Here is a 24,128-nt window from a genome sequence, read left to right as displayed (position 1 = left end):
GCGGGCGGCCGCGGCGCGGAGAACCGGACGGGCGCCGAGCCCCCGCTACACCTTTTCCCCGCGCCCGTGCTCACCGGCATCACCGTCGCCTGCGTCCTCCTCTTCGTCATCGGGATCGTCGGCAACCTCATGACCATGCTGGTGGTGTCGCGGTTCCGGGACATGAGGACCACCACCAACTTCTACCTGTCCAGCATGGCCTTCTCCGACCTGCTCATCTTCCTCTGCATGCCCCTGGACCTCTTCCGCCTCTGGCAGTACCGGCCCTGGAACTTCGGGGACCTCCTCTGCAAGCTCTTCCAGTTTGTCAGCGAGAGCTGCACCTACTCCACCATCCTCAACATCACCGCCCTCAGCGTGGAGCGATACGTCGCCATCTGTTTCCCCCTCCGAGCTAAAGTGATCATCACCAAGGGGAAGGTCAAGCTGGTCATCCTCTTCCTCTGGGCCATCTCCTTCATTAGCGCCGGCCCCATCTTCGTCTTGGTGGGGGTCGAGCACGAGAACGGCACCAACCCACTGAGCACCAACGAGTGCCGAGCCACGGAGTACGCCATCCGCTCGGGGCTCCTCACCATCATGGTCTGGACCTCCAGCATCTTCTTCTTCCTGCCCGTGTTTTGCCTGACCGTGCTCTACGGCCTCATCGGGAGGAAGCTCTGGAGGAGAAAGAGGAAAAACATCGGTCCAAACGCTGTCATCAGGGATAAGAACAACAAGCAAACTGTGAAAATGTTAGGTACGACTCCTCTTGCTCTGTTTTTTCCAAAGGATGTGTGTGCTTGTGTGCGTGAGAGACAGAGAGAGACCGAGCGCGCTCGGGTAGGTCGCCACAGTTGCTTCCAAAGGAAAGCGCTTACTGAAACCCTTTCATTCACAGAGCTGTACCGCACGGTATTCACAGAATAACTCTCCTCCTTCCTCAGATTTGTTTCTAACTGGTTTGAGCTGGACTCTCAAACAGTTCAGCAAATGCTAGTAACAATCACCAACAAGGACGAACACTACAGTTATTGCCCTGCAGGTTTTTTTGAATGTCTTTGCTCTTCGGTTGTGGATACCGATGTTATTTACAGAAGGATAGTTTATTTGAGTTTTAAACAAAATGAAGCCCTTCTCAAACCACTTGAGCTGCAGGGTATGATGTGCACTTAGTTTTTTAGCTTCACATGAAAACACTATCAAGGTTTTATCAAATTTGGGTTATTTAATGGGATGTCTGTGCAAGCTTCTGAAAAATTCATCTGCATTTTTATATCACAAAGCATCAGCATGTGCTAAACAGGGACCATTGTGTCTCCTTTGAGGTCTGTTATCCTGTAAATTCTCCCTGACGTTAAGGAAACAGGACCGAGAGGAGTCACTGTCATTCCTAACTTTGTATATTTACATTGCTGAAGGGTTTAAACAACAGTTACTGCTGGCGCATGGGAACACAAATTTTAACATACGACGTCAGTGCGTGTGGTAGCAGTTTGGTGCACAAAAGCAAAAACCATGGGAACACAAATTTTAACATACGTCAGTGCGTGTGGTGGCAGTTTGGTGCACAAAAGCAAAAAGTTGCAGTTTTGTGTCTGAAAACGGCAGAATCCTGCTGCTGCTGCTGCGTACTTTTGTTCCAGCAAGAAGTCCTCCGCAGTGCAAGTCATCCTATGGATTTCAGTGGGGAGGAGATGCTTTGCCTGAAGAAGGATTCACGGGCAGCAGCTCTGCTGTGCTCGTTTCAGCGGGGTTGAAGCGATGGACTAATGAGCTAGACGAAGAGGTGGCCATCTGTCCTAAGTACCTAAATTACTAAATGGGAGCCTAACTGATGTTTTGTTCACGTCCTGCTGTATTACTATGCAACAGCAGGAAGAATAATAAAAAGCGCGGCATTCTTTGTGCCCTTTCAGCTACGTTTTATGATCAATAGAATTACTTCAGTCTGCTAAGCGTGACCTTGGAAGTAATTCATCATTTACACTTCTAGAGTTTCAGGATTATGAATCTCTCCCTACAAGAAGTAAAATGCTAGCTTATATTACTACCATGTTTATATTATTGAATACTTAACTGTACAGAAATTTGAAATAATGACTGTTTATTTCTGCCCTGAAGTATAGCCACAAACAAGCATTACAGTATTTCAGACACCTTTTTTTTCCCCTCTGACAAGGTCTGAGAACAGCGAGACTGTGGCAAGACTCTCCTCTGACAGAGAGACAATATTCTCTAAATAGTAAGAGTCTGATGGAAAGAAAAGAAGTTAGTAAGGGCTCAGCACTGGCAGATGCTCAATGCAGTCTGCTCTCACTGGTTTTAACACCCTGCTTAAAATTTAGAAGGTGCTTTGTAAGACTTTAGCAAGTCATGGAACATCAAGTAAATGGGATTAGCATCAACACTTCTTTCAGATCGTAAGGGAAGGTTATGCTTCTAGGTCCGTAATTAAACACCTAAATGCATAGCCTGATTTGCAAAGGAGCTCTTGTACCCTGTTCCTGTTGAAATCAATCCGATTCTGCATGCGTGAAGATCAAACTGTCGAAAGGCTGACCAGGGACAAGCATTGCCCACACGTGAAAATACTGACTATGCTTAAAATTCTGTTTGTAATGACCATCGTGGTAATATTCATTATAGGGATTAGACTCCAGAACACACTTGTGAGCTAGGAAAACATTATCTGAATTTTGTAGGTGAAGGGATTGAGGAAAGAATCAAAGTGGTTGGCTCAAGAAGATACAGAGCTGGAAAACACATACGCTGAATTTCAGCTCTGTGCTTTAGAGTCCGCCATAAATCCTGCTAAGTATCCATTTAGGCTCTGGAATACTTGTTCAGAAAGTTTTTTTGGGGAAGGTGCCAACACTCATCCCTCCCAGAATTTTCTCTCTCCTGTGACTCGACACGAGCAAGCAGGATTGCTACCACGAGAGAACACGTTAACTGGTAAGAAAATGTCAAAACACCTCGCTTGAGGTTCCTGGTTTTTCTCTCTCCGGTATATTAATAGATACACTCACAGCAATATGAACAATCATAAAGGTCAATAGCACACAGGAAACGAACAGAAAAAGTTCCCCGTTCCCCAGGACGGACGTTCAAATGGGCCAATGTTCAGACAGACACACATTCCTATTACTCCATGGATATTTACTCAGAAATGCAACCATAGTGCCAGCGTCATACTACAGACAGACTACGAAACGATAATTATGCAGCTATATATTACGTAGTATATCTATTATGTGTTATATATCTAGTTTTACCACTCTAGGAGTAACTCATGTTCTAAAAAAATGGACAGACTGGGAGGGTGCTCCACTCTTCTGTTCTTACCTTGGCATATGTGCTCTACAAGTCCAAATTCTGGTGGTTTGTTTAATTTTTGGGCCTTCGCCTTAAATAATTTTGCTTGGCAGTGGTTACATTCTTCATTGTAACACAATGGTGAGTCTATCACAGTGTATATAACCTGCTTTTCTTAAACACTGCAGAGGGTGAGTTGTTATACTTTTGTCACCATTCTGATTATTCATTCTGTTTTTATAAAAACGAGTGTTTTGTAGTTCAGAAGCACGCTACCTCCATTCAGTTGTGCAGCATAGGGGCAGCCTGGTTAGATATGATCAATGTGTATTAAGTATTGCTAATTTATACTTCCAGAGGACGTACTGAGACACACAAACCTGAAAACTTAGGGGATGCATTTTCACACTTTGTGATTAATTTGTTTAAAACCCCAGAATTTTAAAATAGGATCTTAACACCCATATTTTAATACTCATACTTAACACCATTTCTTCTGCTGTTTCATTTCAGTTGTGGTGGTCTTTGCTTTCATACTCTGCTGGTTGCCTTTTCACGTGGGACGCTATTTATTTTCCAAGTCTTTTGAAGCCGGATCCTTGGAGATAGCCGTGATCAGCCAGTACTGCAACTTGGTGTCCTTTGTCCTCTTCTACCTGAGCGCAGCCATCAACCCCATCCTCTACAACATCATGTCGAAGAAGTACCGCGTCGCCGCTTGCCGGCTCTTCGGACTCAAACCCCTTCCAAAGAAAAGACTCTCCAGCACGAAGCAGGAAAGCTCGCGCGTGTGGACAGAACCGAGCGTTATCACATGACACATGATTCCCAGCACCAGAGCATCACTTACCGGTATTTCCCAGAAAGCCATAACGAAAGAGAGAGAGGGCAAGAAATACAAATGAAGGCGGTTAAAGCTGAACTTCTGTTGTCATCTGGATTTGCTGACAGATGCAATGTAGGCAGTTAAAGATTTTTTAAAAATTAACTAGATTTTGAGACTATAAAAAGAGACACCTGGTCACGGGATTTGGCAACACTCAAGTATTATTTTTCTGCTGCTTTTGCCCATATGATTTTTTAACGCTGGCTTAAGCAGGAGAGCTAGGCTTTACCATTCTTAACAGGCCAACGTAGCCCAGTTCACTTGAGAGTTTGTGGGAGTTCAGCAGCAGCTAAATCGGGCTGAATTTTTCCAGAGTTAACTTAAGTTTGGCTAAGAATTTTGCTAGCATGTAACTGGGCCCTAGAGAGAGAAAATTGAATTGTCTTTTTGGAGTAGTAAACCTGGAATTTGATACACTTTTCATAATCTTGATTTTTAAATAAACTAACATTTTTTCTCTGAGTGAGGAAATGATGTCTTAAAAAGAGAAGGAGAAATAAACCAGGTAATTTTTAAACATGCTAAAAAATCAGTGACCTTCATGTGATGTCCAATTAGAAAGGAAATGGAAAACATACCTTCACAGAAGTGGCTTAGAACATGACTGGACTAAGATATATTTTTTCTAATATATATCGGTGGGACAAGGACAGTGCTGACTTCAGGACTGCAGTGATGCTGTAAAAATACGGAATGCAATCTCCCACCAAAGTGATTTCTTTTTTTTTTTACTAGCTAAGCCATCCGTACTTGTGCTGTTCAGCTTGACTGTGAATGACTCGATGTGTTTGAAATTGGAAGCTTTTAGTTGTTTCGATATTTGTGACGAGTCTGTGGCTACCTGTCCCCACGCTGCGCGCCACCATACCCCCAGAGTTTGCCGAGGACAGGTCTCCTGTCTGTAAACTCCATCTGGTTTCTGTTTAATGTGAATCAGCCGGTTACCACCACCACCACCACCACATCCCTCCACGAAGCCCCGCGTGCACTTGTACTCATTTGCTGCGGAATTAACATTTTTTAGCCAACGTGACCTGACAAAGTAATAGAAAAATCTGCATTGAAAGACATGGGCAGACACATTCTCATATGTGATCCATGAAAAAAATCTTAAATTCAGTTGATTTTTATAACTCAAGTATGCCGTTAAAAGGCAAACCAGAAACCTTTCCACCCTTTATGTCTTATGTCACATCTCTTGCCACAGCAACACATAGATTTTGTGGTCCAGCGAATCGAGCCTCAGCGCATGCAGGCGCAACAGCAGCTTTCTATTTATTTTGTTCCACTATTTATTACCAGCTGGTCTGCAATTGATTCTCCATAATGAATTTTCTGTTAGCAAAAGTCTTACTCCCTTCAGCCTCCCTTTAACGCCGATGGGCCATTTTCCGTCTGTTACACATTGAGCTGACAGTGCTGCTCAGGTACGACTCAAAGGAGAATTTGGCCTGTTTTTTGGTATCTACTGTGTCTTTTACACCACCCAGTGCTTTGCTAGGGCCAGGAGGCTGATGGCTGCTCCTCGCTGGGGCACCTGAGCCCGTCTCGCTCCCTGCCCCGGCGGCGAGCACAGGTTCGATGTCCACAAACCCATACGTTAAGGGACAAAGGAGCAGGAGCACTGTAGGATCATCTCCTGTGCCATCTCTAACCACATCCGCCTGGTGAGGCATTTTGTTCTCGCGCTCGTTGCCGACGGACAGACGGATCTGATGGCAGATGTCATGCAACTCAGGGAAACAAGAAACTGGGGAGTCTTGGAAAGACTGTGCGGAAGTGCGGTCACTAATGACGTGTCTGTGTAAATGAACGGATCCCACACCTCGCGTCACATACGTGTTTCAAATCTCAGCTGTGTCTGTGGTATTAAACGTGAACAGAAAAAGCAATACAGCGGTGAGACCCTTTATAACACGACGGGATCGGTGGTGGCGGAGGAGCTGGTGCGACCGCACGCAGGTCAGAGGGCGCTGGGTGCTGCAGGACTGGCCGCAGGCACCCCACGGCACAGGGATGGGTGGGTACGAGATGGGTGACACTGTCACCCGCGGTGTGCCAGGCCGTGCTCTGGTCCCTGCGAGTAAAACCTGTGTCTCATTACAGGAAGGAATTCTGCATGGCCAGAATGGTCCCTCAGTGGCTTTTACCTCGTGGAGAAGCTGCGTTGTTGGGCTTTAATTGTTTTTCCAAACATGTACAGCTAAGTCAGGCTGTGTTCTGGGTTTTGTTTTTTTCCCCCCCTTTTTCTTTTTGTGACCAGAATAACATTAAAATCCTGTGTAGAAGCATTTAGTTTCTGAATAAATACTATAAACATACAAATAATTTCGCTTAACCTCACATTTCATCAGCAGAGACAGTAAATTTTAACTATACCAACACTTAAATATCCACAACTTCATAAAACAGAATTTAAAACACTTAATCTGGGGTCACAAAAGTCAGAAAGAAGGGGACTGCCTGCTCATTTGGAAGGAGGACAGGACTTCACCCCTAGGAAATGGATCTATTTCTGCAAGTCTGTGAACATTTGGCCAACTCCAGCAAAATACATGCGTTTTTAATAAAAAAGAGTAGCCACCTTGCTATGAGTCTTGCCCAAGCAGAAAAATATTACAGATGAAGCGTTTAACACACGCCGTGGCTGTCACTTCTGCAGTTGGCTCTACACCATCCCTTAGTTTTCCTTCCCTCAACCTTTCCTACGCAGAAATGCCGGAGTCAGTGGGGTCACACTTACTGGCACGCCTCAGCTCCAGATGGTGAGCAGGGTCTGCTTCTTCAAACAGGTACCAGTCCATCATGAGCTGCTTTGGTATGGAAAACAGGGGAGGGAAAAAAAAAATCACCTGGATAACCTTCATTTTTGCATCATAAAATCAACTGTTGTCAGATACTTCCAGAAAGATACCTACCTCCCCACTGGTACTGATGCTTTCCTCCAGGGTTATTGCCTAAGTTGTAAGAAATAACCGGATCGGGGGGAGAAGAAGGATAATAAAGATTTCAGCAGCATTTTTTTGCTCAACAGCAGCTACCTGGAGTCAGTCCAAGAGAAGGATCAGGTTGTCTCGGGCAGTAACACGGGACAAGGTTGCTCCCGCCTTGTCCCTACCAGGTTTTACACAGGCAGAGCAGATGCTGCAGGCAGAGCGCGCCGTGGCCAACAACCCACCTTGGCAAAAGCAATCCTGGCGCTGGTTTAACCTCCTCTCTCTCCTGCTGCAGCTGCTCCATGTTCACAGCCCGGGAATATCCTGCCCTATACTTTCTAGCAGGGACAAAGCATTTCTCCTCTGCTTCCCAGGGCATTTCTGCAGCGACCTCATGTTCCTGACATCTCCTCCCCGGAGCCTTCCCTGTGTGAAAGACCATGCATTCCCCCTTCTGCCCCCCTCGCCATTTTGGGTCTGGATGTGGCTTTTGAGGTCTGTTTTACACGCGGGGAAGACGAGCCCTTGCAGGCACTGGGCTATTTCATTCAGTGAGGCAGACAGGGTAGCTCCATAGGAAGATTTCTTGAGGACTGTTGAACCATAGGATGCATTTCTGGAAACCCTTCCCAGTAGGCACCCACTTGGCCAGTTCTGGCTGAAAAAAAAAAAAAAAATGTAGAGAGGCTTTATGAGGCAAAATTTTGCAATGTTCTCACTAACCTGTGTGTGAGCAGCTTGTATAGGAAATAACTGGAGGCTCGTTCATTAAACAGTTCATGGTTTAAAAGCTTTTCTAACTACATTTTGTATCACAGCTTCACCAATAAACAGGAACAATCTGGCTGCATTTTATTTCTTGGCAACATGTTAAATTGGTGATGAAATAGGTCAAAAGCACTTTACCAGAAAGCTTCATTCATTTTAGAAAAGTACCTTTGATGGAGGCATGCACGGGCAGAAAATCACATCCTATTGTGTTTCTTGCCAAGAATAGCACTTACATGTTGAATTTTGAGTTGATAGGTATCCAAAATTCATGTAAGTTCGTGTCAAACGACATTTGCATAAGCCCTACTTAAAGCAGCAGCCGTTAGACACCTCAGCACCCTGGAGAACCTCCACTCCATCAGGGATCCGCTGTAGCCGGAGGCGTGGGGAAGCAGGAGGGAGGTCCCTTCGCAGGTCTGAAGGCAGCTGGTCCCACACTGGTCTGAGACATCCCCACACTGATCAGCCCGTTTCCGTACGGGGCCGTTAACCGTTCCCCTGAGCCCTGCAGTCAGTGGTTTCCAATGGGCTTCCATGCAGCTTATCAGTTGCAAAAACCCTGCGGGGCCTTGAGGAGGTGAATTCTGGCTTGAGAAGTAAATTCAAAATTCAATACAAAAAGAAAAATAATCTACCTGACTCCTGTCCCAACGATGACCATGTTGTTCCTTCCATAAACTGCTCCCTCACCCCCCCGCTGAAAGCACAGTGAGTACGTTTTACCCTCACAACTTTTAACGAACACTATCAGCCCAATTTTACGAACAGGGAATTAAAGCTCTTGGCATTCTAACCCCTCGCTCGAACCACGCTGTCTCCGAGCACTGGGGTGCAGACCCGTTCACCTCCGGGCTGTGGGCTGGTGCTGGCAGCTCCGAGCATCATTGCTGTTTCTAAGCTGTGTCACCGGAGCTCTCGGCACAGTGGCCCCAGATAAGCGTTATATGGGAAATCAGTAACCCCTGGCTGACACGGCAGCCTCCAGAGAGCTCAGCCAACAGGAGCCTGAACACAGGAAATGGGCTGTGCTTCCCAAGCCCTGCTCCTGCATCCATCCCTGCCGTCAGTAACAACCCGCGAACAAGTGGCCGGGGCAACACCTACACCCACAGCATCGTGTCTGCACATGGACCCTTACACCAATCCCTGGGCCTGTGCGCATGCAGGAGCTTCCCAAAAAATCCTCTGGAGTATCCAGATGGACATATATCCCAGAGGAGCAGTTGCAGGAGCTGTCACGTCTTAGGAACGCCTAGCATGATGTACACTGTTTGCTGCCAGCCCCGTTTAGTTACTGCCCAGCCTTAACAGGCAGCGCCCGCAGGAGCTGGAAGCTCGTAGGGCGTTAGCACGAGGTCTCTGTTCATTCAGGCACATCCAGCATCCATGTAGGGCAGTGGTACACCCCTGCACCCTGCCATCTCCTCCACCCCTGCATCCCCCCCACAGCAGACTCCTTCCCGCAGAAAGACCAGGGGCTTCACAGGAGCGAAATAATTTCCTCATGCAGCAGCTCGTGCCAAGGGCTTTTTGCTCTGAAGTGTGATTTCTGGCTAGAATCAGGTAAAACCTCCAGAGGTTGGGCTTCGGGTCCCACGTCCTTGGTTAAACTTCTGCCCAAAGGGGTTTGCCAGATGACAGGGTCCCACTTTGCCAGCTCTGTCAGATCCTGAAATCACAGCTTCAGTTTGCAGAAGTCCTGGCTGCTGCTGTTTAGGACAAAACCAGAAAAGGGACCGTTAGATCACAATTTTATCTTTTGCCTCTAAACGGTGATTACGCAAGTACAGTGAAAGAGGATGAAGACAAAGACACATTTAATCCATCTCGTATTAACAAAGGGTTACAGGTTTCTGCAGCCACGTTTGCTGTTGAGCCTTGGTACCGTGGCCATTCCAGCACACGACATCGGACACTAGTACTATCCAATGTAATTAATACACTCGCTGGGCATTTGACAGGCTTTCTCAGCACTCTTGCCAGCAGAAAGGCCTCCGTTCCCTGCCAAGCCCAGCACTCGCATTTACTGCCCTTCCCGATCTCCATTGCGGGCTGGCGCATGCCATGACTTTTCAGATAGGAACAAAATTCAGAGTCTCTCATGAACGCTATTACTTGGAAAAAAAAAAACCCAAACCAAACCTCTACTTCATCTTGGAGCTCTGCATGGTGATACTGACTGCATGCCTCTCCGGGTCCTTGACTCTCAGCGAGAGAAGCATGGCTCTGCCACAAAATTTTGGAGAGCAAACACCTCCAGACCCACTGAGTACACTTGCTGTTGCAGCGTTACCCAGATCCTCTCACAAAGGCACCCCCGGTGCTGGCCACGAGCAGGTGTGAGCGGCAAATGCAACGGAGGCAGAGGACAGCAAACGTTGTGCAATATGGGTGGGGAGGCACTGGGACAGGTTGCCCAGAGATGTTGTGGATGCCCCATCCCTGGGAGTGTCCAAGGCCAGGCTGGATGAGGCTTGGAGCAACCTGGTCTAGTGGAAGGTGTCCCTGCCCATGGCAGGGGGGTTGGAACTGGATGAGCTTTAAGGTCCCTTCCAACCCAAACCCTTCTGTGATCCTATGATCCCAGTATCTAAAACGGCATCTAACTGAGCCCTGCCCAGTCGCCAACCAACCGCTCTCTTGTTCTGTGCACAAATGCATCCTTCTGAAAGCCTGCAGCCTGCTCCGCTGCTCGGAGATAGAACTTGGACATAACTCACTTGGCAACGGAGGCATTTCCGTGCTCTCCCCGCTCGCTTCGATCCCCTCGCTGGGAGGGAAGGGAAGGTTTGGTGACACGCGCGAGTCCGTAAGGAAATAATCGCTCTCAGAAATAAAGTGCCCCACGCTCAACGTCAGAGGCTGCTCTGAGGGCACAGGGGATGCTGTACCAGCAGTCGGCCCCGCTCTGAATGCTGCCGGATCAAAAGGGAACAGCGTTACTCCCTCTTCTTGTTTCTCATGTTCTGACTGGTTTTCACGTGACCGCGGTGCTGTCTGTGAGGAAGAAAAAGCATGGCGATTTCCAAGCCTTTACTCGCATTGTTCCTCCCCGCACAGCCTCCTGCCACCAACAGCCCCGTGCTGCAAATCATCCTTCATTAGGGCAGGCAGGCAGGGAATCGAACACCACGAGCCCGTTCCGCAATGAGCCCGCAGCACGACGAGCTCCGCGGTGCAGAGATTTAAATAGCCTTGACACGCCGTTATAACAGAAGACAGCAAAACCTCATGCTACAAATTCTCACTAAAAGTTAAGCCAATATTCACACGGTCACACGTGGACGTGCGTTCTGCCCAGTCGATAGCACCTTGGTATTTTTATCCAGGGGTGACAATAGGATTGATTTCTGCCTCATTTGCTGCGCGGTGCCAGGGGCAGCAGCGTGGGGCTGCAGGAGGTGTGATCTCCTGAGCTACATTTGATGGAACACGTAGCTTTGACCCCACTGACCTGCTGTTAGCTTGCGAAGAGGGAAGCGGGTGGCCAGCCCAAGGGTCTCCTTCAGCCTTGGTTGGTGCCGCAGCTCCGGTGGAGACGCGCTGGCGTGGGGCTCACCCCACGGAAGAGCTGCCCCAGCATCTGTCTGATGACGCTATCTGAGGAAACAAACCCATTTCTGATACGCTCAGGTCACAGGAGTAGTTTTTCTCCTGAAGAGCTAACCTGCAAGGCTAACTGATGCCTGCAGTGTACGGACAGCCACCGTGCTCCAGCTACTCCTGCTGCGGTGCCAAAAGCCACAAGAGGCTCGTGCTTACCTGCTTTCTCTTCAGCCTTTGCTGTGGTCCTGTGCCCCATTTCCCACGTCACAGTGTAATTTGGAGTCTGCCGCGTGGCTGGAGAGTGCCACTGCCATAGGCTGTGGTGAGATGAAACATCCCGTCCCGTTGACACGAGCACCGTCGCTGCCCAGGCAGGGCTTATTTGGAGAGTAACCAGAAGAAACGCCCAACCCCAGTACTGGAGAGAAGGCCAAGACGGGAGCAGTAGCAGCCTGAAGCACTGCGCTCCAGGGCGCTCACAGCTTTAGAGCTGCACCCAACACAGTGTGAAACCCACAGCAGCATCCCGGGGAACGTCCAGCCCCGCTCATTGCCGAGACCCGCTTTTTCGCAGCGTGCCGAACCCCACCGTGCTGCGGCAACGGCTGGGCAGGCATGGAGCAGCATCCCTGCCGGGGACGGTACTGCGTGTGGAGCCCTCCGAACTGAGGACACGGCCACCGGTGCGCAAGCATTCCGTGGAAAGAAAGGGCATTTGAGCTATAAATTAATAAATACAATATTTGCACTGGATTAGGGTGAATTTGTCAACTCTATCCACATGTTAATCCTCACAAGACTTTTGCATCCCTACTGTTTGCTCCATTTTATTTGTAGAGAATAACAGCTTTCATATGGCAGAAAGTGAGAGAGATGAGCTAATGAAATTACCAAGAAATGACATCCACTGAGCACATTGACCCAAACAGCTATTTATTAACCACGCTAGTAGGCCTAAAAATAGTTTTCATTGCATGCAATACCATCTATGCCAGCAATTAGTACAATAAATACAAATACTCAAACTAATAACAGCACATTCTCCTCAATAACAGCAGATAGCGGGCTAAACCAAAGTGTTTGAAAGCATCTTGTGTAACGTCTTATTTTTTATTTCACCCAGCCAAGAATCCGCACACTGGGAGAGAACAACTGTCAAGAGCAGAAACAGATGCAATTGTCCAGAACTTATTAAATGTAGTACTGATGAAATAGCCCTTTCAAGGGATCTCAACCTGCTTTTTCTGCTCTGGCATATAAATATTGAAACAAAATGTCCATACCCTCCCCTCTACTTACTTCTGGTTCTCATTTCTGAGAAGAATAAGGGGTGACATTTTTATCTTCACTCCAAGGCAGGTGAATATTAAGGACAGAGAATATAATTCTACACCACTTCAATAAATCATAATACGTCATGAATTCTGCAATAATTCCAGGAAGATTTGCACAGGAAATATAATTTATACATCACATTTCTGCAATATTTTCTTTATAACTTTTCCTTAATACCTTTGGGTGCAGACAGGTCTAACAAAACCCTCAGGTTCATGTAGGTGTCCTGGATGGGGGGGAATTTCCCCCATCTCCCTCGCCCATAAATTGCTCAAGCTTTGCAGAGGCCTCGAAGGGTCCAGTTAGGCTGGGCACAAAAAGGGTAAAGATTAGGTTGGAGCTGGAGATTTCTTTAAAATCATGCACTGGCCTCTTTCTGTAGCACTCGTTTAACCCTGAAGGAGCACATGGGTGAGCAGAAGAGGAGGCGGCGGCATTGGTCTGGGGCTGGCAGGAGCTGAACTGTACAGCTCCATCAGCGCCCAGAGGATTTCCTTTTCAGGAGTGTTTTCCAGTACTTCTGCTATGATTCATAGAATCACAGAATCTTTAGGTTGGAAAAGACCTTTAAGACCACCAAGTCCAACCGTTGACCCAATACTGCCCAGGCTATCAATAAACCATCTCCTCAAGCACCTTGTCCACACGTCTTCTAAATCCCTCCAGGGATGACGACTCCATCACCTCCCTGGGCAGCCCGTTCCAGTGCCTGACAGCCTTTTCCAGGAAGAAATTTTCCCTGATATCCAATCTATCCAAGACAGGAGGGACAGGCAGGAGAGCCTCGGTCCCTGACACAAAGGCTGGAGCTCAGATCTACTTCCCCTCAAACAAGTGCTATTTATAGTGGGCTGAATCTGAGCATCTCCTGAAGTTCAGGATTGAGCGAGTCTGGCAGGAAAAGCTCCACAGGAGGGGAACATGGATTGATGCTACCTGCAGACCCTGTTTGTTTACCCCCTGGGAAGGGGTGGCTCAGATCACACCACGTACCGCGCTGACACACTGGTTGCTCACACAGAGCCCCCCCCTTCACCTTTAAACGGAGCCCAACTCTCCTCCCTCAAACCAAACCTGCTCCGGAACTTGCAGCAGTGGCTGAAGTCAAAAGCAAAACCAATTCTACCCGGTTGGCTCTCTGATTACCGAGCAGGGAGAGAATTGCTGCTGCTATAGAAACAGCAGCCACCAGCCCGGCGACCACGCTGCCGGCAGCCCTGGAGATGGCTCCAACCGCGGGACGCGCCACGGTCCACGCTCAGCTACCGCACCAGGTTGTTGGCAAGGCCACAAAACCAGCTGAAAACAGGAGCCTCTGCTCCGTTTCACAACTTCTCAAAGCAGATCTTTTTATCCTAAGAGGTACAAGCCGGCAAGAGATGTGAAATACCACCTTGCCCAAGGCTGGTTACAACTTGGTCCTTATCTCCTTGTAAATAAAGGAAATCCATCGGGAACTCAGTGCTACTTACCCACCTCTGCCTCGTTCGGCTGCGGGAAAGGGAGCCGGTACCTCTGCACCAAACCTGCGGGCTGGAACATCACACGGTAACATTCAGAGCTCAAACAGCAACGGCCTAAATCGCCCTTCAACCCCCCCATCCCGGGCACCAGCCGCCCCCGCAGACACTCGGGACTGCAAACCAGGGACTACGGGAACAAAGCACCCCCATACCAAAACGGGGGTTACCAGTCTATACACATAGTCAACAGGCTTCGCGAGAGACTGTTTTAGCAAGCACAGTTTAAATCAAAGAAACAAACCAAACAAAAGACCAACAGCCGAGTGAAAAGAATTCCTGGATTTCCATAGGAGAAACACCTTCCTGTTGTAAATTGCAGGGATTAAAAACGCAAACGAAGAAAGTGTTGTGCTTATGCAGTGATTTGAAGAAAAGCTGTTTAAAAAAAAAACCCAAACATTGTTTGCCAAGAAGCATGTACACATACTGGATTAATTCTTTAGGATGATTAATTGAATTTATTGCACATGATTAAGTGAAAAGTTCTGACATTTCAAGGTTTAATTACGAAGAGATAACAAATCTACTTTGTTTGTTGTTTTAACCACCCTTAAATTTTCACTCAAGCTGATTAAAACAAGTGATCAACACCCCGGAGAGGGCTGACTTGAAGGCTGTTTCCATAAACTTTTGCTCTCTGAGCATCAGCCCTGCCGAGGGAAGCCAACTGCCCAGCAGCAGAGCCCGCTGCCACAGCCGGTGCGTCCCGAACCCCGCCGTCCCGCCGCCGGGACCACACTCTCCCACGGACGGGGAGATGAAGGGTACGGAGGCAGCTCACCTGAGAAGGGATTTGGCCTTCGGGTGATGCTCGGGTCGCAACAGCAGCTTTCAGGCGCAGGGTGCGGGCAACGGCCTGGCTCCAGCGCAGCTTCCCAGGGGTGGACCAGCGATCTGCGGCGCGGTCAGCTCAGTCTCAGGGCAGATTACACCACGAACTGCGCCAGCAAACGCCGCGCGAGTAACGCAAACCCACTCCGCTTACAGACCAGGAACACCCCGAGTCGATCGGGGGGTCCCGCTCCCGCGTCAGGCTGCGGCAGCACCACTGACCTGCTAGAAAGGGGCCACATGAAGATTGTCGTTTTTCCATTAAGAAAACTCCTGGTAATATCAGAAAGAATTAAAACATTTATTGGGCATAAATATATTACATATACACTACAGATACAGTTAAGTCTTACATACATAGTGTAGTATTTGCAAAATCTATACATTAAAATTGATATGGCAGTTTTAATACAATGCATATGAAATAGTCTAAAATTTACAATACAAGAAAATGCATGATTATTTATTTATTTATTTTTTAAAGTTGAAAAGCTTGGAATGTATGTTCCCATAGTGAGGTAAAAACATTTTGTTTTATTTTTCAATTTAAAGAACTGTGCAAGGACAAAGTTGATACACATTCAGTTAGGGCACTTCTCGATCGTGACACTGAATACTGAGCTGCTGTAGCCAACAAACAGGGTTAGAAAACGGTTCAAGTTCATGAAGAAAAAGGCAGAACAGTATAAAAACATCTCTCTCCTTCCTTAGGGGTTTTAAATATTTAGTGTTTCATTCTACCTTGCTGTTGTTGACAATTCCTTGGAGAGCTGAGCGCCCCCGGGTTGGATTCAACGCCTGCTATTGCGGGATCGAAGGGCAGAAAGGCGTGGGGGAAAGGAGACGGCATCAGCCAACGGTGGGTCCGCGGAAACGGGAACCCGGGAAGGGCTTAACGCCTGCGAGCCTTCATCTTTTGTTAACGTTACCGACGACGGTCAGGTCACCACGGCTGAGCAGACCAACTGCAAGGGTGGGAAATGAACTGATCTGGGGCCTGTCCCAACTCTACAGACCACTTACCGTGATAACTCGGGGTCGGGCTGGGCACTCTCGTTAGCGTGACCGTAAGGGACACCACACTAATGAGCAGTGACAGAAATGCTCCAGGCGTGACCGACTGCTTTTCTCGACACTTCCGCTTCTAGTGTCGCTCGCGTTTCAAACCTTCAAAACTGACCAAGCCATCCAACGCAAGGTGGGGTTTTTCTTTCATTAAAGCATTTTTTTTTTTTTTAAAAAAAGGTGTCAAGCTTGGATTTCATAGCAGCACTGCTGAAAGATTATTCCACAAATAAAAAAAAAAAAAGGGGGAATTATTACAGTTTCTGGGTTTCCCAACTAGCAGTCGTTTCGCTGTTTTAAACAATACACTCTTTTCCAGCTGTATATGCTTGGCTCACAAACTACAGATGCAAGGTCACAAAGTTTCATACCACCAATAAATTTAAATAAGATGTAAATAAATTTGACGAGCCACGACTTTGGCAAAAAACCCCCCAAAAATATATATATTTAGCTCAATGCCATTAGTTTGCAAGGCTAAATTAAACTAATTATAGTCAATAACAAAATACAGAACATTCCTAATATCTGCTACATCTAGAGAGGCACACAGAATAATTCACTGGTCTTAGCACTTTTTTTCCAGAGATGATTATGTTTTTGGATACATGTAAACGTTTGAATCACTGATAATGGTGTGGTGTTGGTTTTTTTTTTTTTTTTTTTTGGCATTTAATGTACTAGATGCTCCCATCTTCAAAAACACAAGAAAATGTAAGGAGATTAATAATACTAGGAATGCTGCCAGGTAAAAAGTTGACCTAAAGTACAACAGTATAAAACAGACAAAATATAACATGCTATGGGGAGGGTGGGCAGGGGGATTAGTACATAAGTACACTTCTTATTTTTTATTTTTTAACAATAAATAAAAGATTGCACTGTAATTGGTATTTAAAGTACTGTATGCAGTATATAGTATAAATAAACCTAAAACACAAATAATGTTGGTTTTTCCCCATTACTTTGGTTAAGGGAATATTATGCTAGTACAGGACACTGAATCTTAGACGATGGAGACAGAGCACAAAATAGCTAGGACAAAAGCAAAACCAAGTAGCAAAAATATACAAAAACAAGAGGCAGGGAAATACACTGTGTCTGTTGCACCCTTTTGGAATCTACTTGCACCTCCAGCTCATTTATGTCCCTGAGGTACTCACACAATGTTGACTTGACATAAATAATCCAATGACTGAAGAGTTAAAGTTCTAGCATCTCGGTGGATTAAAACGTGTATCTCGGAAGGGGCAGGCAGGAGGGGGGGGGGACACTGCCATCAGGGCACGACTCTCGTCTGAATTTTGTCGTGTACCAAGTCATTTCAATTAGCAGTGTGCTAAGAATAGCACAGACACCCACTGAAGGTATTTAAGATAAACAGATCTCATTTCCGATGCCTCTAAAAAAGTTCCATAAAATGGATACCCCTCCAAAAATTAATAATAATAATAAAAAGATCAACTGACAGTAAAGTTTGCTTACACTGAGTGTAAATCTCACCTAATTCAGTAGAGGCAGTAAGCTGTCACCAGCTCTAATCATATAAATCAGGCTGAACATTACAGACTAATATCTAGTATTAGATTAGGGATAGTTATATACAGTGACAAACAGACAAGTTAAAGCAGCTTTTAAATAGCTGAACATGGGAATAGCTAACTATTGCACAATGCCCTCTTACTTAAAATTAATGCTAGGAATCAAAAAATGGTAAAAAAAAATCTAAAATGCTTCATAACTTATATGCAGTTTGGCTATTTGATTTCGTATACAGGCAGTTTATAGTGTTGTAACTGTAAAAATAACAGAGAATTAAAAAGTTTTTTTGACTGCAGGATATTGCTCCGATTTAAATGCACTAAACAGTTAAAATACCAACTTACATTTTGTCTTGAAAAAACGAGGGGCAGGTGTAGTGAATAATTCACAGGCAACATGGCTAATACTGTTTAAGGAGAACCTGGTACTGTATTCTAGTCTTACCACTAAACACACTTGTGACTAATGTTTAGAAGGAAAAAGAAGAGACTCATGATTAAAATTCCCTAAATCGTAAGGTAAAATAAGAGACTGTATGAACTTCAGTGAAAAAAAACCCAAAACGACGTTGAAAAGGCGTATCGGTGACAATTTTGAAGCCGTGAAGGAAAAAAAACCAACCCAATAACCTTGATTTGGTATCTGGTTTGCTTGTTTCTCCAGTTTGACCACTTCTTAGTTTTGAATTTCAAAAAGGTGCATCAAGACACTGATTTATCTTTCTTCAAGCTAGAACTGTAAAAACAAGAGAAGTATATAAAATGTATGGTAGAACAAAAGGATTTCAAAAAAAGGAATATCTGAATAAATGTGTGGATTATAATGCGTAGCATTAGTTAAATTTGTCTCTCAAACTTCCATTGAATTCTCTACTTCATAAAGAAGTATTGTAATATACAGGCGAATATAATCGACAAACTTGCAAAGCCAAGAACAATGAGGGCTGCAAACTGTTCATCAGTAGGAATCATGCTCTTGATCTTCGGATCATCTATGCTTCCCATTTCTCCTGCAAGCATGATCTCATTTCGCTGAAGCATAAAGGCAACGGATGGGCTGAAAGGTCCACTAAGTTCCTGTGAGGTATCCAAGCACCGGCGGCAGACGCAGACGCGAAACCGATAGTCTGTGTTGACTTGAAGGCCTGAGATGTGGAATGTGGTCTCTTCTCCCTTGTAGACCTTCAAAACCAAACAGCAAGCACAGTCAGACACAAAGAGCAAGACAGCCTCCTCCTTTCACAGCATCGAATAATTTAAAAATGTAATGACGTTAGATTTTCCAAGGATTTGAGCCAGATAGTTGGGCTGAGCCTGAGTCTCTGAAGGAAACCCTTCCCTTGAGAGGTGCAGAAGTCACTCACGTGGAGGACTGTCCAAGAGACTTCAGACAATATATCAGCCATAAGGCGCACTCATCCTTTGTGGGTGTGATAAATACTACAAACACGCTTCTGTACTCTCAAACCGTGACTATGTGCCTAAAACATGTCCCAGACATAAGCCACGTGTTTGGCCCCAAAAGGAAGAAAACCCACAAAATGAGATTATTGGAAGGCATTCGGTGTATAATCGTAAAAATTGGTTACAAATACCATTTTAATTTACTTTCCCTCACATTTCTCTCAAGAGTCAGCAATCTTGCCAGAAATTACACTTTCAGCATTGTGGAAACAATAAAATATTATTAAGGTATAAAAAAGCTCCTCTTGGTTGCATTCTACTCGGTTCTTTAGCAATCCAAACCCGGCACGTATTTACGTTAATCAAATGTAGGTACCGCACGACTCGGAGCGTGAGTCACAATATGAGAAAGAAGAGAGATAACGGAGTATCTAAGAGACAGTTTTGAGACTTAAATAGAAAAAGACCACTGGAAACATTTATGAACTCTGAAAACAAATAAGCAGTCAACAATTTATCTAACGGAGGGTTGTTGAAACTGGTATTTTATGAAATGAAAAACGTGTCACAAAGTGCCTGTGTCTGCTGGAAAACAACAACCTGAACTTCAGATGCTTCTCAGCTCCTTTAGCCAGTTTCCTTCTCCTCGCTGAGGGAGAGCGGGCTGAGAGCATCTCTGCCCTCCCGGAGCTAAGAACTCAACCTAGCAAAAGGTAACAAGAGGGAAATTAAACCTGAGCCGATGGAGGACTTCCTGTGCGCTACTCCGGAATAAGAAATACAGGAGGAAGATGAGACACGCTCAGCTAAACACCACTTCAAGAGTCCAGCTCCTGCCCATGCTTGCCCCCGAGACATCCCTGGGTGAAAAAGCCAGTCGCCGTCTTCTTAAGACGGTCTGGGACAAAAGATGAAGATTTTTCATCCGTTCGCTCTCTCCCCTCCTTTTAAACTTTCAGTGTTTCCAAACACACTTTGAGTGATGGTGACTCGAGTTTCCAGACTAAGCCAAAGCCCTCCACTGCCTCCTGCTTCTTGGCCCCAAGGCATAAAGCAAAACACATCGTTTAAAGAAAATAACTTCCTCAAGTATGCTCAGCATTCCCGGGAAGTTCGCTGTAGCTGAAGGAATGCAGGAATACAACAAATTCATACTGTGAACCTCTGCTATTAACCACAGCTATGCACTGTTGCCTTTCTCGTCCTCTTTGCTCGTCTTCCCAACGCCAACGAGGAGCGAGCCGCCGAGTTACAGTAACACAGTAATTGCAGGGAAAACAAAATTGCAAGTGCTGTAGGGGTCCATAGAAACAATGTGAAGGTTGAAACGTCTGTTTGCAAAGCATACCTCATCCCAGAAATATCTCTGCTGCCCTCTTTTACAATGGCAATTCCATTTCTAATACCCACCTACTCCATCATCAATGCTACATATCTTGTGGGTGATTAATCCTTCAGTTTACTCCCAAATATAAATGATCATGCAAAGAAAAGTTGCACGCATTTGGCACGTAAATGTAGGTTCTGTGAATAATGTAAAAAATTACATGTTCTTCCACAGGAGCAGAGTCAGGATTCTTCTGTTTGGAGGATCTATCTAAGTCCCATTTCTTTAGCCTCTTGAGACATAACTCAAGGCACCTATCCTTACAAAACCAATGTAAGCAAGATGTGTTTTCTGGTGCTGTGGGAATTATTATTTTCATAGAATCACATAATCTTTTAGATTGAAAAGACCTTTAAGATCATAAAGTCCAACTGTTAACCCAGCACTGCCCAGCCCACCACTAACCCATGTCACTGAGCACCACATCCACACGTCTTCTAAATCCCTCCTGGGGTGGTGACTCCATCACCTCCCTGGGCAGCCCGTTCCAATGTCTGACAGCCCTTTCCATGAAAAAATTTCTCCTAATATCCAACCTAAACCTCCCCTGGCACAACTTGGGGCTGTTTCCTCTTGTCCTATCACTTGTCACTTGGGAGAAGAGACCAACACCCCCCACACACACTCCCCCTCCTTTCAGGGAGCTGTAAAGAGCAATAAGGTCTCCCCTGAGCCCCCTCTTCTCCAGGCTGAACCCCCTGAGCTGCTCCTCACAGGACTTGGGCTCCAGACCCTTCCCCAGCTCTGTTTCCTTCTCTGGACACACTCCAGCCCCTCAATGTCTCTCTCACACTGAGGGGCCCAAAACTGACCCCAGGATTCGAGGTGCAGCCTCACCAGTGGTGGGATGATCCCTGCCCTGGTCCTGCTGGCTGCACTCTTCCTGATGCTGACCAGGATGCTGCTGGCCTTCTTGGCCACCTGGGCACATGCTGGCTCATATTCGGCTGGCTATCAACCAACACCCCATTTCAAAATGCATAATCAGAGGACCTTTACATGCCTTTGCCATAAATGAACCTTTGCAACCAGTGTGACCACTTCTAAACCAAAATAAAAATCTATTAAAATCCAAATAGTGACATTTTATAAAACTTGTACAATCTAAACTTCATAAATTACACTTAACAGATACTAGGGATGGGATATATGCAACCTGCCTTTGCAATGGAAAAACCTGTCCAGGTAATTGTTTTTCAGTTGTTTTGTTCTGTCAGGGTGGTGAATACGAGTGTAACTGGAGGCTAAGTTTGGCTGAATCAAAGACCTGTATCTTCATTACAGTCTAACAGATACAGATGACCAAGGTCACTCAAGCCAGCTACTCAACAGCACTTCTCAGAAAACGCCAGACAGTCAAGTGAGAGAAAAGTGCACCTTTAAAGAAAGTCTGAAAAACAGCTGAAAGTACACCGAATACATGAATTAATATTCACAAAAGATAAAGACAAAACATTTCCTGCACTAGAGCTAGACAGGTTGTAGAAATTAACCTGTTTCAAGTGGTTTGATGGGTATTTAGAACCAGTGGAGCCAAGTCCTTTCTCAGTAGCAGATAAAAAAATTACGCTGCTTAATTGTCATTCACTTCTGACAGCAGCCTCTGTATGCTCCACACCCGCTGCAGCGAGCACCTTGGACACGCTACTGGCTCCAGCTCTGTTTTGCCTGCAGCAGTGCCTGTAGGACCAGGCTAAGCCAGCACAGGATGCTCTCAGCACAAGGGTCTAAGCTTGGTTGTGACCAGAGTTACACTCCTTGAAAGGACTTCACGTACACAATGGAGAAAGAAATTGAGAGTGTGTATAAGTGTGTGTATCTGCTACACAAATACAAACCCAAATACAACTGTATAAAGCAGCATACTTCCTTATTTTTAGCACGTTATGCTTTGGTGGCCAGTAAGTCCAAGTAAAGTGGCTGCCTAATGTATGACTTTCAGTTCCTAAAAAAGGCTTTTCTGTTTAGGCAGCTGATAATAAAAACATGATCATGTTTTTTCCTTGCTCCCTCAATGAAAGTATCACAAGTAATAAACTGCTGCTGAAGCCTCTTAGGGCAGTGGATCCTACTGATCAAGCTCAGGAGAACTCCTGTAGGCAAGTATTTCTCAATTTCACTGATGTCATTAAGTAATTCCAACCCCCTCCATCTCTTCAAATTAACCGACAGCCACAATTGCCCTATAAGCAACACTCTGGAGAGCGTAAGATAACCGTACCTGGTCGTTTCACCCCATTGCGGTGACCAGCGTATTTAATAATTAATAGGAGCCTATTTTGTATGGTGATAAGATCAAGAATGAGAGGCAGGTTTCAGTCTAATTAGAAAGCATGCCCACTTGAAAGGTTCAATTTATTCCAAGTCATCTGACAAATGTCTCTAAGAAATTGGCCTATTATTTTATTCAAACTCAAAATCAGCTTCATTCACTCCACTGTTCGTAAATCCTGAAGAGTTGTGTGGACAACCCAGTCTCCTAAAAAAAGCAAACAAGAGCCCCTCAGATCACCTTCCGCGAGGTGGGCTGCTGAAAAACTAACAAAAGGGAACTATTTGCTCCATCTCATGATGCAAAACTGTCAACAGGAGGCAGAGAAAATAATGCATGTAGCACTAATAATAAAAGCCAGGGTGTACTGCAGAATTATGCTGAAGTTTGGCATGCAACTAGCACAAGAGCCTTTGACTTGCTAACTAAAATAGAGAGGGAAAACCAATTTTTTGCTGATTAGAGCTTCACACAAACTAACAGTGCACTGAATTTGCTTCAGAAATCGTGTGTCTGCAGAGTCTGCAACAAAGCAAAAGCAGTGATAAAGATTAGAGCTTGGTAAGGCCAACCGGGTTCTCCCAGGTGTTCACCTCCTGGTGCAGACCCCACCACATTGCTGGAGGGTTTTTACACACCCAGTGTATCCTACTCATATCCCTTTTTCTTTTGGAAAGCATCTGGGGACAGTTTTCTCCCAGAAGAGACGTGGCATAAGCTGATGAAACACCATCGCCTCCGAATTCTCAGAAATTTCAAAGGTAGAACATGGCAAACAATTTAGGGACAAGGAAGCTCTAAAGCTCAGCTCTCATTTCCCGTGGGCAGCTCTTATGAAGAGCTTTGGCTCCTCCACAATCCAGTCAAACGCAAAACTTAGGCTGCCAGTGTAACAACCATTATCCCAAGCTTCTGCTAGCATGGCACAACCCAGCCCGCTCCCCTAACCCCAGGTTGTAACTATGCCAAGCTGGAGATGATTTTAACACACGTTAAAGCTAGGCTCTGACTGAGCAAGCTTTGCTAGATGGAAAGTGCAAGAACTGGAAAAACAAACCCGGGCTACCAATTCCTGGAATCTGCTGTGATTTACATCCTGATTTGTAAACAAGGCAAATTGGATTTCCTAAAAAGAACTGTCATACACCATAGCATTGTTGGAGTATCTGAATAGATAAAGCATAAAAACACACAAAAAGGAACACATCGCTTGGGAAACAGGAAAAGGAATATTCAATATTTTTTTAAACGCACTTTTTAGCTAAAACGTTATCTGTTTAGCTCCTGCCAATCCAGTTCTTCAGACAATTCTCAGCAAAGAAGTATTTCCAACG

At 45.7% G+C, this 24,128-nt stretch overlaps 2 protein-coding genes across 2 annotated transcripts in view; one reads left to right on the top strand and one right to left on the bottom strand.

Annotated features, from left to right (window-relative positions):
• The first annotated feature begins 6 nt into the window (after positions 1 to 6).
• Positions 7 to 4,373, top strand: GHSR (growth hormone secretagogue receptor). The gene is made up of 2 exons (XM_010156352.1): positions 7 to 739; positions 3,811 to 4,373. Exons 1-2 carry the CDS (start codon positions 130 to 132, stop codon positions 4,113 to 4,115), a joined length of 915 nt encoding a protein of 304 aa, XP_010154654.1. The 5' UTR covers positions 7 to 129; the 3' UTR covers positions 4,116 to 4,373.
• Positions 4,374 to 17,406: 13,033 nt separating this feature from the next.
• The window catches only part of FNDC3B (fibronectin type III domain containing 3B), a gene marked incomplete at its 5' end in the record, with an annotated part of 47,722 nt that continues 41,000 nt past the window's right edge, over positions 17,407 to 24,128 (bottom strand). Inside the window, one exon of the mRNA XM_010156351.1 lies at positions 17,407 to 18,913. Coding sequence (XP_010154653.1) covers positions 18,602 to 18,913 — 312 coding nt within the window. The remainder of the gene's footprint in view (positions 18,914 to 24,128) is intronic.

This window comes from Eurypyga helias, unplaced genomic scaffold (assembly GCF_000690775.1).
Source record: "Eurypyga helias isolate BGI_N326 unplaced genomic scaffold, ASM69077v1 scaffold33057, whole genome shotgun sequence".
Lineage (NCBI taxonomy): Eukaryota > Metazoa > Chordata > Aves > Eurypygiformes > Eurypygidae > Eurypyga > Eurypyga helias.
The sequence above is the reverse complement of the archived record's forward strand: the minus strand, read 5'-3'. Positions and strand labels throughout refer to the sequence as shown.